The sequence below is a fragment of the Falco naumanni genome, chromosome Z (assembly GCF_017639655.2).
Source record: "Falco naumanni isolate bFalNau1 chromosome Z, bFalNau1.pat, whole genome shotgun sequence".
Classification (NCBI taxonomy): Eukaryota; Metazoa; Chordata; class Aves; order Falconiformes; family Falconidae; genus Falco; species Falco naumanni.
Genome location: NC_054080.1, coordinates 18,673,660 through 18,688,400, shown reverse-complemented (window position 1 = coordinate 18,688,400; position 14,741 = coordinate 18,673,660). Strand labels below are relative to the sequence as shown.

The window sequence follows — 14,741 nt, the reverse complement described above, 5'->3', positions numbered from 1 at the left end:
TTCCGATCTTGGTACATAATCATACCCACAAAAAGAAATAGAGGGGAAACAAAAAACAATCCACTTGCTGAGTTCTGTTCGTAAAGAAAGTAGACAAACTTGCCAGAGAATTGAATCTGTATGCAGTGCTACCCAATGCAGCTTGGACATAAAATATTGTCTGGTTCCTGTATTTACATTTCAAAAATACAGATTACAATGAACTGCTGAAAAAAATAGTTGCAAGTCTTGGTGAGAAGCACAAACATAACCTGTGTATTCTCTTTTATTCTACCATAAATTAGAAATTCCACTCACACTGGTAAAATTACTGTGATTTAAAGGCAATGCTAAAGCAGAACCACATTTCTGATTTTTCCCCTCAAAACTTCTACACAGACATTTTCACAGCTAAACATTCTGACAGAAGACTCCAGTTCCCATTAGCAAGATACAGTTAAAAGCAATTCATGTCTTTAAAGTGTGCTAGTTAACAAAAGATACAGATTTTGTGCGTAAAATATTATGTTCATTGTTAGGTTTTTGCACTGAAACACCACAAACCACTTGGCCTTAACACTTCAGCTTAAACCTCCAAATATTGGATTTCTGTGGCCTTGCATATAGTGTCTCACCATTCATGTAAATACATCATTAGCACAGAGAGGTTGCAAGTAACAAGTAGTATCTCATACAACTACACACATGGTAGAAGGCTGGAAGCTATTAGGCATTAAAAGTATAAGAAGTACTAATCACGTACTATGTGATGAAAATAAATCATCTACAAAGAGACCTAACATAACCATATTCCGTTATACTTCTCTATTAGCTGCAGCCCAAATTGCTGGTAACACAGCTTTCAGTCTACCCAGTATGTTTGCTGTTACACCAGTACTTCACAATTCCAAGTGCCTACAATAATTTTATGAAATATAAAAATGAAAACACTGGTAAGACTAACAACAATCAAGAGTTCCAATGGATGCCTCAGAACTTTGAACGTAAGGCCATCACCACATCTCATTCCAACTCTGCCAGGCATGTATTTCTTACCTTTCCATCTTCACTGCTCACTCCCAGCTCTAGCACAGCTCGAGGAGACTTCAGCTTCGCTTGCGTGGACTCTGCCATTTGAAGGTTAAGCTGCCATCCAATTGTTTCAAGCTATAAAACACAAATTTAGATTACAATCAGATGCTACAGAAGCATTCAAGTCAACTTTCTATATTGTGAATGGTCTGTGTCAGTTCGGCTCTACAAATGTTAAACATGTTTATACAACGCGCATTCTGCAAATTTGTTTCTGCAGATTTGTTTCTCTCTGTCAAATTTATCATTCAAACTGCCTGTGACCACCCAAAACAAAGTGACTTCATTTGCCTCAGATCTGCTGGAACTAATCCACAAAACACAACTAAGGATCCAAAATAAGGTAGTTTCCCCTTCCTTGTGGAAGTTTATCAGCAAAGTTGCAGATTCAATCTTATTTCATATTTATTTTTCTTTTAGGAAAAAGAAAAAATTACCAATAAATAGTAAATCACCTAAAAATGGTAATTTCTTAATCAACAGATCTATTCACGTGTTCTATCATATACAGACATTAATGACAAAAATAATTCTGTATTGCTTTTTAAATTGTTACTATGGAAAGAAAAGCCAAAACACAGTTAAGCATGTGAGCAACAGAATTTTTCATAGAAAGCTACACAAAAATGCATTTCAAATTGCTTTTTAATCATTAATTTTAAATTATAGTCAAACATCACCAAGCTACACTTCAGACATAAATGAAGTACACAAGAACAGAACTACAAGTCTTTCACAAAATCATCGACCTGGCCCTCTTGAATAAAGGCAGTATATATATAAATTTTTACCATCTAGCAAGTTAACTTTCACACAAGTTCTTTTTAACCTACTGTTTCCCTCCTGCCAGTAAATATTGTGGGTGACTTGGTAAAAGCGAGCCACAGGTCAGTTAATCTCTTACCAGTCCAGCAATTCAGCAAAAATCAACAGCATAAAGCCATCCCAGAGGCACTGTACTGTGAACAGCAGAGAAGTCAACACATGCCCTGCCTCCTACAGTGACAGTAACCTCTAGATGAAAGATGAGCGAGCAAGCCAGTGGCAGAAACATCTTCCATGGACACAGTTCAAAGACAGAACTTCCAAAATTTATTGCAGTATAATTAAATCGTACCATTTACATTTACACTTCACATTTACACATTAATGTATGTTATATTGCATTTCTTTGTATAGTGCATCAATATTATATCACTTCTGTAACAAACACTGAAACCCATATGATTAAGCATACCAAAAGGAAAATTGCGTATCATGACCTATTAAGCACCACTACCAGTCCAAGATGGTTATGGAGTTTAGCCAAGGCCAAACAAAGTTAACAGAAAGACACAGTCTCAAACTGACTTTGCATACAGCTACAGGAATAAGCCAGCAGAAGGAACTTGAGCAGGCCAGCCTAGAGTCTGCCAGCTGCTCTGCATTCAGCGCCTCTGTTCAGGCTTCATTCTGTGGTAAAAATAAGGAAGTTTACATATTAATCAAATCATTGAAAGTATGCGTACATCACAAATGGACACAACCAAAACGCTGTAAATCTGGTCCAGCTCATTTTGTGGTAGGTAGGCATAGCTTTAGTAACAGGATGCCTACAGCCTATGAACTAAAGATACCTTAAAACTCAAGTTTTATAAATTCTAAACGCAGAGTAATTTTTAATCATAATTCTCTGTTCTGATATCCTCTAACCTAGTTACATTTTGGCTGATGGAAATAACAGGGCATTGCGCATTCCACCCAAAAGTACAGCACAATCCAAAGTGGATTCTGTGGATGTGCACAAATCAATCAAACTAATGGACAACTCTGCTAAGCCCTGTGCTGGCCAGTAGCTGGAATCTTCCAGCAAATTATATCAGAATGACACGGCTGGAAAACATTTTTCTCTCCACAAACTTCAATAAAATTAAGTAAAGAAATTACCTCTGGTTCTCTAAAGAGCATATAGATCTTAACATCTCACCTTACTCTGGATTTTTGATCAAGCAAGCAGTTGTAGAACCTTATCAAAACTGATACTGGTTAACAGAGAAGGACCCAAATACTGACTTACGGGCTAGCGGTGCAAGCAGTGCAAAGCAGGCAACAGGAAACAGTATCACTTATTTTGATAAAACACCTAACCACTAAGAACAAATACAGAGACAGTGAGCAAGGTCTGGAATGCTATGGCTTTTCATACTGCAGTCACTAAGGTTAAAGTCCCATGCTCCTCAATTTCGAAAGCACTTCTATCAGTTACTTAAACAGTCTTACTTACAGTAGTATGGAAACCAAGACTTAGGCTAGCAGCTTACCCAAGATTATAAACCAGTGCCACTAGAGACAAGAAAAGCCTGACTTTTAAGACTTTTCTAAAGCTGTTAAACAGTATACTCTGTGTGTAGCATGAAAAACAAACCATCAAAAGTAGAGAAATTCAGATTATGTCTTCTATTTCAATTTTAATACACATCTACACAGGAATATTGTAGAGGGTTCAGAACAAATACAATACAATGTGGCAGCACAGTGGCCTGAGTTCACAGCTGAACAGCAGCCATGACTATTTTTATATTGTTTTACCTTAAAATTACTTTGTTTTCCTGTACAATTCCTGTGTCTTTTCTGGTTTAGAGTTGTAAGAGAACAAGTTTTTATTAACAAACAGCATGCTACTCACAGCTTTGAAATGGTCTGACTATTTTCGTGCCAGAAAAATGTCACATGTATTTGACTATGGTCAGGTTTACTTTGAAGACATTCAACATCCTGAAATATCAATTAACCTTTTGAGAGTGGTGACATGCTTCTACATGGTATTTGTGTCAAGGCACAGTATTTGGTAGCCATGAAGTGATACATATTTTAAGGCCAAAATTTTTCAAAAATGAAAGGACTGCAAAATTATTTCCCCTTCTGATACAAAACTTGTTATAGAAGACAAAACATTGGGAGGGACTATATGGTGCTAGGATCTGCAATATATTACCTAAAAAGCATTTATTTGGGAGGGAAGGAAGCCATAACTAGCATGAAAATAAACCCATGTTTTTAGTTACTGTAGAACTTCAGCTTCTTTTTACATTTCTTAGCCGTTCAGAAATGTGCAAGCTACCTTGTCACTGCAACAATAAACATTGCTGAAAATGTACTATTTAGTGCTGTAAGTTCTCACTGGTATCTCTGGGCACTTACTGAACCTCAGGTTTATGTTTAGAAAACAAAAAAAAAGCTGCAAGCTGGAAAACAAGGGAAGGAAAAAGTATAGATACTAAATAAAAACAATAGTAAGCATGTATGAAAGTGCTTCAGATCTCCTCCATGAACCCTACAGCAAATGATTCAGGGCAACATAGGTATGAAGAAGCTTTCGAGAACTCCTGAAATCCTCAGTTCCCATGTCCATTTTCTTCCATTCAGGCTTCTTAAGAGGATACCATGACAGTCAGGACTAAAAGGCATGGAAGAACCTATGCACTTCTCCCTTCCAGCACTCACTCAGGACTAGTTGTAGAGAAGATAAGGTGTTACACCTGCTAAACCTGCTCTGTACCCCCTACAAATGCGGTACTTCTCGGTGGCCAACCACCCTCCCAGGGGTACATCCACACTGTGATGACGAGAGCCACCACTTCCCCCAGTATGAGAGGATCTGACCCCTCATCTGTAGACCTGTCTATGATGAAGCCTATGATATCCACAGTCTTTTTCCTCCAGTGTAAAACATGGGAGTTTCCAACTCGTGTCCACTGTCCTGTCCACCAGACTACTTTCCATAGTAAATAGTAAAGCATAGTATTTTAAATGTTAGGACAAGATCATCAGCAATCCAACATAACTACAGCAAAACATTTGGGTGAAAGTCATCCTCTGCAAAAAGCCCATGAACCCTAAGTATCAAGTCAGCTTTCACATCTTCTCTGATAAGTTCATACTTGACAGTTTATACTTTAAGCACAATCTCCAACCAAATAAAGGATTTCACATAGTCAAAATTAACACCCACAGAATCTGCCATTTCCCTTGTCACTTACAGTCCATTAAGTTTTTACATACCATTGTCTCTTTGTCTCGTATTTTCACCACAGTTCCTTACTTTCACTTTTGGCTGCCCACAAACATTAATACAAATCAAATCAAAACTGAGAAGAAATTCAAGAAATCAGAAAAACATAGCAGGTTTCTATATTATTTGTCAAAATATCAAAATACTTCTCCTTTCTCAACTACGTAAATATATTTATCTTACACTCTAACATGAAATCAAATAAAACTTTTGGCAAATTTTGGCAAATTCAGGCTAAAAACATCAAGGAAAAAATAATAAACTTGGCTATACAAGAACCAGTCTATAAGGCTCAAAAACAAAAGTCTACAACTTGAGAGTGAAGGCAGACTGGATGTCCAGAACACACACGTTGCAGGGATCCAACCTGAAAGACCAAAACCAGTCAAAGTGACTGAGCAAGACACACTGAAAAATGCAAGGACCTTAATTTGAGAAAAGAAGTGGGAATATTGTGAAGAAAGGGAAAAATAAGAGTGGAAACAGAATTTCACATAAGCACCTAACATGTCTTCCCTAATACTTCCAACTTCTGGAACAGGGTCCAGTATTTTTAAGGGAAGAGAGTGAAAAAGGGGTTTAAATACTTAGTCAGCACCAGAGCAGGGAAAGGGTTTGGGTTTGTTTTCTTTTTGGACTTCAGTGATTATACATAGATCACATCCTGTCTGTCTCTTCACCCATGAAAACCGGAAACTTGTCACCCATGAAGGCTGGAAACTTTTTAAATGGAATTTTTTTGTATTTTCATATAAATTACCCGCTTCTAGAAGGTGAAGCTTTCAGAAGGTCATCTAATATAATAACGAATCATTACAGAAACTACAGAAAATCAGTATTACTGTCCTTGGAACTCACTGATGTGCCAGAAACAGCTTACTTCTTACCACAATGCAAGGTGGATGCCATAACACCATGCAAACCACTATTTCTCCTCCATGGGTAATCCATGATTTGACATCTGTTTTGTCCCTTAGAAACTGCTAGGCATTGACCTCAGAGAAAGTAGAGTTACAGTGAATAAACACAGCACTGAACCTGCAAGAATTACAGCATGGAAATACTGCTTGGACACAAAATCAACATGACTGAATTTTTTGTAACTGCCAGGAATTTAGACAGTTATGAAATAGCCTATCACTTTACAGGTCATATAATACATCTTATAATTTCATATTACGAAGATCTAATTATTTCATTCAGATTCTTGCATTCCATTCTCTTGGCAAGATTTGCTGCTTTCAGAACACCTACCTTTCTCTAAATAGAGTAAGATATTATGTACTTCACTTCTGTGTAATACTAAAACATAAAGGTAAGTCTTCAGTTAATGACAGAATAATTACATTATATTCAGAACACATATATGACTGAGAATATGTAGGAAAATGCAATTAATCAGCATTATAGGTTAAATATGATTTAACAAGCTCCTGTAGATAAACTGGCTGCAGAAAAGATTATGAAGATCCTGGCATATCCATTATTAGCCTTTCAGACAAACAAAGGACTGTATGCATTTCTACAGGAAGACTGCACAATGCTGATTAGCATTTCGCAAAAAGCAAGAAAAAGAATTCTTAAAATTAGAGTTTCATCTTCAAGTCAAAAAAGTGAGAAACACAGATTTGTGGGCTGAATTTATTAACAAGTCTGATGGGCAGAGAATGCAGAAACAATTGTAAATTAGTAGCAGTGTCTGTCCTTTTATGTTTATGGGGGGAAAAGCTTATGAAAGCCCTAGATGGGAAAGGAACACATAGCATAAGCAAACTACCAGATGCAATTTGTGAAGTCCACTACTACTATTGCAACAACTGTTCTCAGTACTGCCAACAGGTAATTGGTAAAAAGAAGTGGTAATGTTACCACTACATTTGGTAATCTCTGAAAATCAACTATATAATAATACAAGTTTTCAGTAGTATTATTTCAGTTGGGTATTTCTCTCATTGTCAGTGGGTTATGGTTTAGTTTGTCTGTTTGGACTTTTTTTAAAATGCAACAAAGGACCCCAACAACATGTGCCTTTTTAGAGAGAAAACAGTTTTCATTACCCTGAAGTTGCTAAGGGGCTGTTGAACCTTTCCAGCACGAGTGATGAGAATTTTAAAGCAAACTGAGCTTGTGGCCCACCGTCAGAATTAAAAGCCAGTAAGAGTAACCTTTAGAATAACTAGGTCACATGCTGCGAACATTTAGAAGAACATGTACTAAGGAAATTATGGTATGATAATAAATCTTATTCGAGTAGTTCATAATGCATGCATGCATCAGCTCAGTCAAATCAGCTTCTAGTGACATTACTAACCTGAGCACGGCTGAAAATAAACATTAATATCCCTTCTGAAAATTCAAATCCTGGCACAAATCTGAGTGCTTGTAATAGTACTACTTTATGTGGTATTGGTAGTGCTGAAGGACTTAATATGGACATTCCTGTTGTTGGTTGCCAGAGGCTTCCTATGGTACAGAACGCTGGTTTAGACTTGCATAGCTTACAACCAACATTCAAGTTTCCTGACTTTGAGTCAGTACTCAAGGATCTACTTCAGTGTAGTTTAAGTACATCTATAGTTACTTTCCTTCACAGGCAGTCCGATTCATTTGAGGACAGGCTGAAGCAGTGTAATCTGACTTTACATCTATGAGGTTTTTAAAAACTGCGTAATACAAACAGAATGCCAAAAGGAACTTCTGACTCATTCTTTACAGGTACCACAGAAAATAATCTTCTGTTAGGCAGAAGGCGAACCAACTTTCAGATAAAGTGGAATGTCTACAGTAATACAAAAATAAGTTTCATGCTCTACTGGTACACAGGCCCATCTATTTGTTTTCCAAATACTTTAATCCTTATTTTGAGAGGCCATTCAGTTCAAAATGATCTGGTCATTGTCATAACTTAAATGTTACCACTCATGAGATTACACCTTTCATATCCTGAGAAAAAAATCTACATGCTTGTTTTCATAAAGCTTGTTCTATAAAAAAACCAAAATAATATGCAAGTGTAATGGCACTATTTTCAGACACACTATCCTCACCTATTTCTACCAAATGCGGTATATCTGTAAGAGCATTGTATCAGTCTACACACAGCAACTACTCTTGGAAGTAAGTTCAGCTTCACCACAACAATGCTGGAGTGCTCACTTGTTAAAAGGGTAATTTAATTCACAGTCTAAAGTAAATATTGGTAACTTAAGGATCCAAAATCTAAACTTCTACTGTTGTAGTGTTAAGCATAACTAACACCATAGCAGAGTGCATAATAGCGGGATGAAAACCCATCCTTCAGTCCATTCTTAATGAAGCAGATTTCTGAAGCTGGAAAAATAAGGTTCAAGAACTACTCTCAAATAGCACCAGTGTCAGAAAAACCTATTAGATACTTTAGATATTAATATTAGATATTAGACAGAGACCGACAAATTCAGAAGGTGCACTATATGATGTGGCTGCTTGCAGTAATGAGGAAAATGAACAACTCTATGTGTCTGCCCACATGTACCTTAGAAAGGAACCTATCCTGCCTCCAGAGGCAACAATTACAGGAGAAAAATTAAATACTGTTTTAACAAATGAAATCAGAATTCTGCCTTTTTAACTCAGATACTAACTCATTTCATCTATTTTTCCCTCTAATTTGAGAGGAACAGTCCGGTTTTAAAGATGAAAGCATTTCCGGGAACAATCTGGAAGAGCTATTCATGTATTTTAAGACATCCATAGAATTACTCTCATTGAAGCTGTTACAAACAGTGAAGCAAGAGAGAATTTGATGTGAAAGGTATCTTCAGCAAATCTTTTTCTCATACTATTACAAGAGTATCTATTACACTGACACAAAACATTTAAGAATGTTTTTGAACTAACAAAATATTTTGAGGAAACAAATAAGCTGTAAGTAAAAAATTTTTCTGGTGCAGATCTTTCACTTACAATACTTATTTCAGATATTCTAAACAAATAACCTAGAGGAAAATAAGCATCACTATCCTGTCATTCAGTTTAATTCTTGAAAGAATAACTCCCGTAGCTCCTCCACTGAAGACCAAGTACCCTTCATTTCATTGTAGAAAGAGAAATGCAGAATACCCACATTTTAAAGTTTGGGGTTCCCCTCCTCTCATTGTTCAACAATCAAATTGGACAAAAAGTACTAAGTCACATAGTTAAGAATACCTTTAATTTAAAGAAATCACTGCAACATGTACACACAGTTTTAATAAAGGTGTTAAGAAAAACACCGGCCTACACACTAACTTCAGATCTGCGTCATCACACCAGCATAGAACTATAGCAAAATACTGTCTGCTCTCTAAAATTTACATCGTAAGATGCCAATTCCACTCTTCATCAGCACACTCAACACTGCAGAATCAAAATTCCAAATTAGATATGAAAATGTCAATTTTGCCTGCTGTGATGATGAAAATACTTTAGGTAAGAGGCCAAGATAAAGATGACAAAACATGTCGGATTTCAAACGCCTTCAAAAACTCCCCGTGTCTGCTTAAGGAAGTTAGTGCAGAGGAGACACCAGCAGGATGAAGTCAAAAGAGCACTCAATATAGTAAATAAATATCAAAACAGAAAAAAAGGTGCACATTTTTTATAGGAAGGCAATAAGCAGCAGCTACAATTTGCAAATCATCACAGATAGGTTGGAAGAGACCTTAAAGATCACCTAGTTCCAGCACCCTTGCCATGGGCAGGGACACCTTCCACTAGACCAGGTTGCTCAAAGCCCCATCCAGCCTGGCCCTGAGCACTTCCAGGGATGGGGCATCTACAGCTTCTCTGAGCAACCTCATGGTGAAAAATTTCTTCCTGATGTCCAACCTAAACCCACCCTCCTTCAGGTTAAAATTTGCCCCTTCTCCTGCCCCTACAGGCCCTGCTAAAAAGCCTTATAAGTCCCCATTAAGTATCTAATGGCTACCATAAGGTGCCACTGGAGCCTTCTTTTCTGGAGGCTGAACAACCCCAACTATCACAGCCTGTCCTCAAAGCAGAGGTGCCCCAGCCCTTGCATCATTTTCATGGTCTTCCTCTGGACCCATTCCAACATATGTGTCTTGTCCTGGGAGCCCCAGAGCTGGATGCCATACCACAAGTGGGGACTCACATAAGTGGAGCAGAGGGGCAGAATCACCTCCCTCAACCTGCTGGCCACGCTTCTTTTGATGCTGCCCCGGGTACGGTTCGTTCTCTGGGCTGCAAGCGCACATTGTCAGGCCATGTCAAGCCTCTCATGCACCAGTACCCCTAAGTCCTTCTCCTCAGGGCTGCTCTCAATCCATGCTCCGCCCAGCCTGTATCTGTGCTTGGAATTGCCCTGACCCATGTGCAGGACCTTGCACTTGGCCTTCATGAGGTTCTCTTGGGCCCACCTCTCGGGCCTGTCAAGGTCCCTCTGGATGGCATCCCTTCCCTCCAGCGTGTCAACCGCACCACACAGCCTGCTGTCACCTGCAAACATGCTGAGGGTGCACTCAACCAGGAAGACAGTGTTTCCTTTAAGACAAGCCCCAGATCAAACACCAGTTTCCTACAGATGGGAAACTCCAGCACTGAGGGCAGGGGAGATGACTGCATAAACACACTGATTTCTATTCTCTATTGTTGCTACCAACTTCAGTTGTATTAAGGTGGCATCAATGTCTTTGAAGGAAGTTCTGGATGTTGCAGCTTCTTTTCAGCAGGCCTTACTGTAACAACCGCTCGACGGGTGAGGAAGTCTGCAGTGAAACAGCCAGACTTCCACACTGGTTGCATAACGTTTCTGACTATGGTTCCCTACTTCATTTTGAATAGCAATGGAAAAACCTGACGGTATACAGTACCTCAAAAACGGTCACCCTACTGTAAAGAAATATTCAATACAATACACTGTCCCCGTTACATAAATGGATTACTGAGGCATTCTGTGGTTTCAGTGAAAAGTACTCTTCAATGGCAGATTAAAAATCTGCAAGACATCTTTTTTGCTAAGGTATGAGTCACAAATTGAATGAACAGCACCTTCAGCTGACAATTCCAGGCAAATCTTCAAATTAAACCCAACACTCAGAGCAAGCACCACAAAAATGGCACGTAACTATGAATAAAACCTTACAAACACCCACCCACCTGTAAAACAAAGTCAGCATAATAGGATTTTTTAAAAAATAAAGCATTAAAGTCTGTAATTAAAGACAGTTGTAACACATATGCAACGCCAAGTTAAACAGAGGTTGCACAGTCAACTACAGTGCCTCTTACTAAATTTTAAGACCAGACTTTGCAATCTTAGTGACAGTTTTGCAATGTATCTTAGTCATGTAGCCATAAGAAAGTAATAATCACTGGATGAATCTTAACCTACCTAGTCACAATACTAGAACGCAGTCACCCGATTCTGCATTAATCTTGCAGATACTGCAAGATCATCAGCAAACAAACAAAACAAAACAAAACAGAAAGCAGCAACTACGCTTTTCACCGGTAGACAAGAATAATCTTCTAAACTCTGAAGTAGTACCACATGCTATGATTGTCTCTAACTAGAAATAGTGGTAGTTGTAACATATGGGCAAGGAAGGGGTTGGATTGCATCAAGCAGACGGGCAGTGAATTTACAGAATCCTGTAGAAAGACTAACCAAATAGAAAACAATTCCCAAAGGAAAAGATCTGAAAGTTTAAAAAACAAAGAGAAACTTTAGGTATCTTTGTATCTTAGACTCCGAAGAAGGCACAGTAGAGACCAATGGGTTGAAGACAGGTTGCACCAAAGACCCAGCTGAGTGGTTAAACCAAGTGGGTAGGTTAGAGAGGCACTGAGAAGAGCCACAGGTCATGCACTATGTTTGCTGTGCGATACTCAATTAACTCACCAAAACTTTCCCCAACGATATCAGTAACTTTAGGAGGCAGAAAAAAGAATAAAATGAGAGGAAACAAGTTTTAACTTTGTAAACTGGGAATCTTAGCTTGTAATTAAGGCCAGAAAAAGCAAAGTGAAGCAAAAAGCCAGTACCTCAGTTACCTCTCAGAAAGGATCTGAATATGAAGAACATAATTAAACATAAGGTCCTGCACCCAGGGAGGAACAACCCGATGCACCAGCACAGGCTGACAGCTGACCTGCTGGAAGGCAGCTCTGCGGAGGACCTGGGAGTCCTGGTGGACAGCAATTTGCCCATGGGCCAGCAGTGTGCCCTGGTGGGCAAGGCGGCCAGTGGGATCCCAGGGGGCATTAGGAGGACCATGGCCAAAAGGCCAGGCGAGGTTCTCCTCCCCTTCTGCCTTGCTCTGGTGAGGCCCCATCTGGAGTGCTGTGTCCAGTGCTGGGCTCCCCAGTTCGAGAGAGATGGGGGAACTACTGGAGAGGGCCCAGCAGAGGGCTACAAAGATGATGAGGGGACTGGAGCATCTTTCTTATGAGAAAAGGATGAGAGAGCTGGGCCTGTTTCTCCTGGAGAGGAGAAGACTGAGAGGGGATCTTATCAATGCATACAAATACCTTCAGGGCAGTGTCAAGAGGATGGGGCCAGGCTCTTTTCAGTGGTGCCCAGCAACAGGACAAGGGGCAACAGACACAAACTGCAGCACAGGGAGTTCCATCCAAATATAAGGAAGAACTTTACCTTGAGGGTGACAGAGCACTGGGAGAGTCTGCCCAGAGAAGTTATGGAGTCTCCTTCTCCACAGACATTCAAAAGCCACCTGGACACAACTCTGTGCAACCTGCTCCAGGTGAACTAAAGGGAACTGCACTGGATGATCTCAGAGGTCCTTTCCAACCCTGACCACTCTGTGATTAAAAACAGAAAAAGAGACTGATATTCAATTCTAAAAGGAAAATCTCCACAAATTATGTACCTAAAGCCATCTTATTTGGTGAAAAATTAGGATGAACTAGATTCTTCATCCAAGATTGGCTTTCTTCTGAGGATTAATTTCCCCTGACTTCCCATTTTTGTCTGCAAGGATAAAGTCCTAGTTCTCTTCCACAAACCTTACCTAGCACATATGCCAGGAAAAGTGATATTCTCAGAATTCTTCATTCAATATTCAAACTAAAATTTCCCACATCTTTGATCTCTGAATTTAAAAAAGGAAAAGACGCATACCAAAAAGTAGCAGTGTACTTCAAAAGGGAGGAAACAAAAGAAATAATATGACATGAAATTGGTAAAGCAACACATGTGCTAAGAAGCAACAACTTCAAAAGACTTTTCTTTAATTGAAGTTACCACAGGTTTTCATCTTTACATGTATATTAACTGATGAACAGCTACCTTGAAAGCGAACAGAAAGGGATTGTATGACAAATATTAGAAACAGCATTCACGTTTCTAAAAACCTGGTATTTAGGGGTTCACTTTGTGCAAATTGTAAAAGTGTTGTGCTCTGTCTCTCTCTGGGACATTTGTGGGCCCAGAGTTGCAGTAAAAATATGCACCAGTCTACAAGCACTTACAGGGAAAAGTCATAGCTGACTGGCTCTGTTTATCTAGCAGAAGAATACATGGCAAAATCCAACAGAGGGAAGATTAATTTAGACAGTTTTTAATTAGAGATAAGGGACACATTTTCATTAACCATAAAATATACCCCAGAAATCATCTGTAATTTCAAGCCTTGAAATCACCACCATAGCCCTGTTTCAAAAGCTCTTTTACATATTGAAGAAAAGTTACGGTTTGTATTACACAAGATAAGCATGATACTCTTTTATAACCTTAAAAGACGCTATTTCAGGTGTAGGAATCGAATGAATGTTTCACATGTTTTTAAACATTCTCAAAACGTACCTTCTACCAACCTTTATCATTTACACTTTATTGGTAGAAGACAGAAGAGAGTAAGAAGGATACAAAGAAAGTAATTTTAAAAATCCTCAAGAAGTAGTACATGAAAACTGTAAACAAAATACCTAACTAAGAAAGCTGGGTGAGTGGAAGATAAACAGATTGAGTTGTGCTGTAGCTGGCTACTAAAACAAATCTCACTTGGTATAAAACTGTGTCTTGACTACATCTTTCACTATTTACATTCTCTTTGCCAATGTTTGTGATGCCACTGTATAATGCAAGTTGGTTCACAATTCATTGTGACAACGCCCGTCTTTGTGACCTCTGTTTGTCACTGTAAGAACAACTAGTGGATCAGACACTAGACACTAACAAGAAACTGAAAGATTCATTCTGTTTGAGCTGTAGTCCTCCTTGGTTTGCATTTCTTCTCATACCAGAAAAATTTCCCCCATGACACATACACACAGAGCCCACCAATTCTCTTCTTTGTTGTCATTACTACCATAGGATACATGTGTTTCAGAGTATTTCCATAGATTTGCCAGCATTTAGCAGAGGGAATTTAGCATATGCACATTACGTACACACCACTTAGCAAGAAGGCCAGTTTCTGAGAAAACGACTTTCAGAGTTTTTCCCATATGGCTTCAAACAGCCAGTCAAGATACAGAACTGACAGCTCTGTCAAGAATTTTAGGTATGTGATTTCACTACAGTTGCATTCCCACACATCATTATATTAAGTAATGCTGTCTGAAGACTATAAAAAACTGCTGCTGCTTGGCAACACAGGACTCGTTATCTTCTTTT

The 14,741-nt window shown here is 38.8% G+C and overlaps 1 protein-coding gene across 2 annotated transcripts in view; it reads right to left on the bottom strand.

Annotated features, from left to right (window-relative positions):
* COMMD10 (COMM domain containing 10) overlaps positions 1 to 14,741 on the bottom strand; it is a 119,043-nt gene that overhangs the window by 90,875 nt on the left and 13,427 nt on the right. For both annotated transcript variants that reach the window (XM_040580671.1, XM_040580669.1), the window contains exon 5: positions 1,036 to 1,146. In XM_040580671.1, coding sequence (XP_040436605.1) covers positions 1,036 to 1,146 — 111 coding nt within the window. The remainder of the gene's footprint in view (positions 1 to 1,035; positions 1,147 to 14,741) is intronic.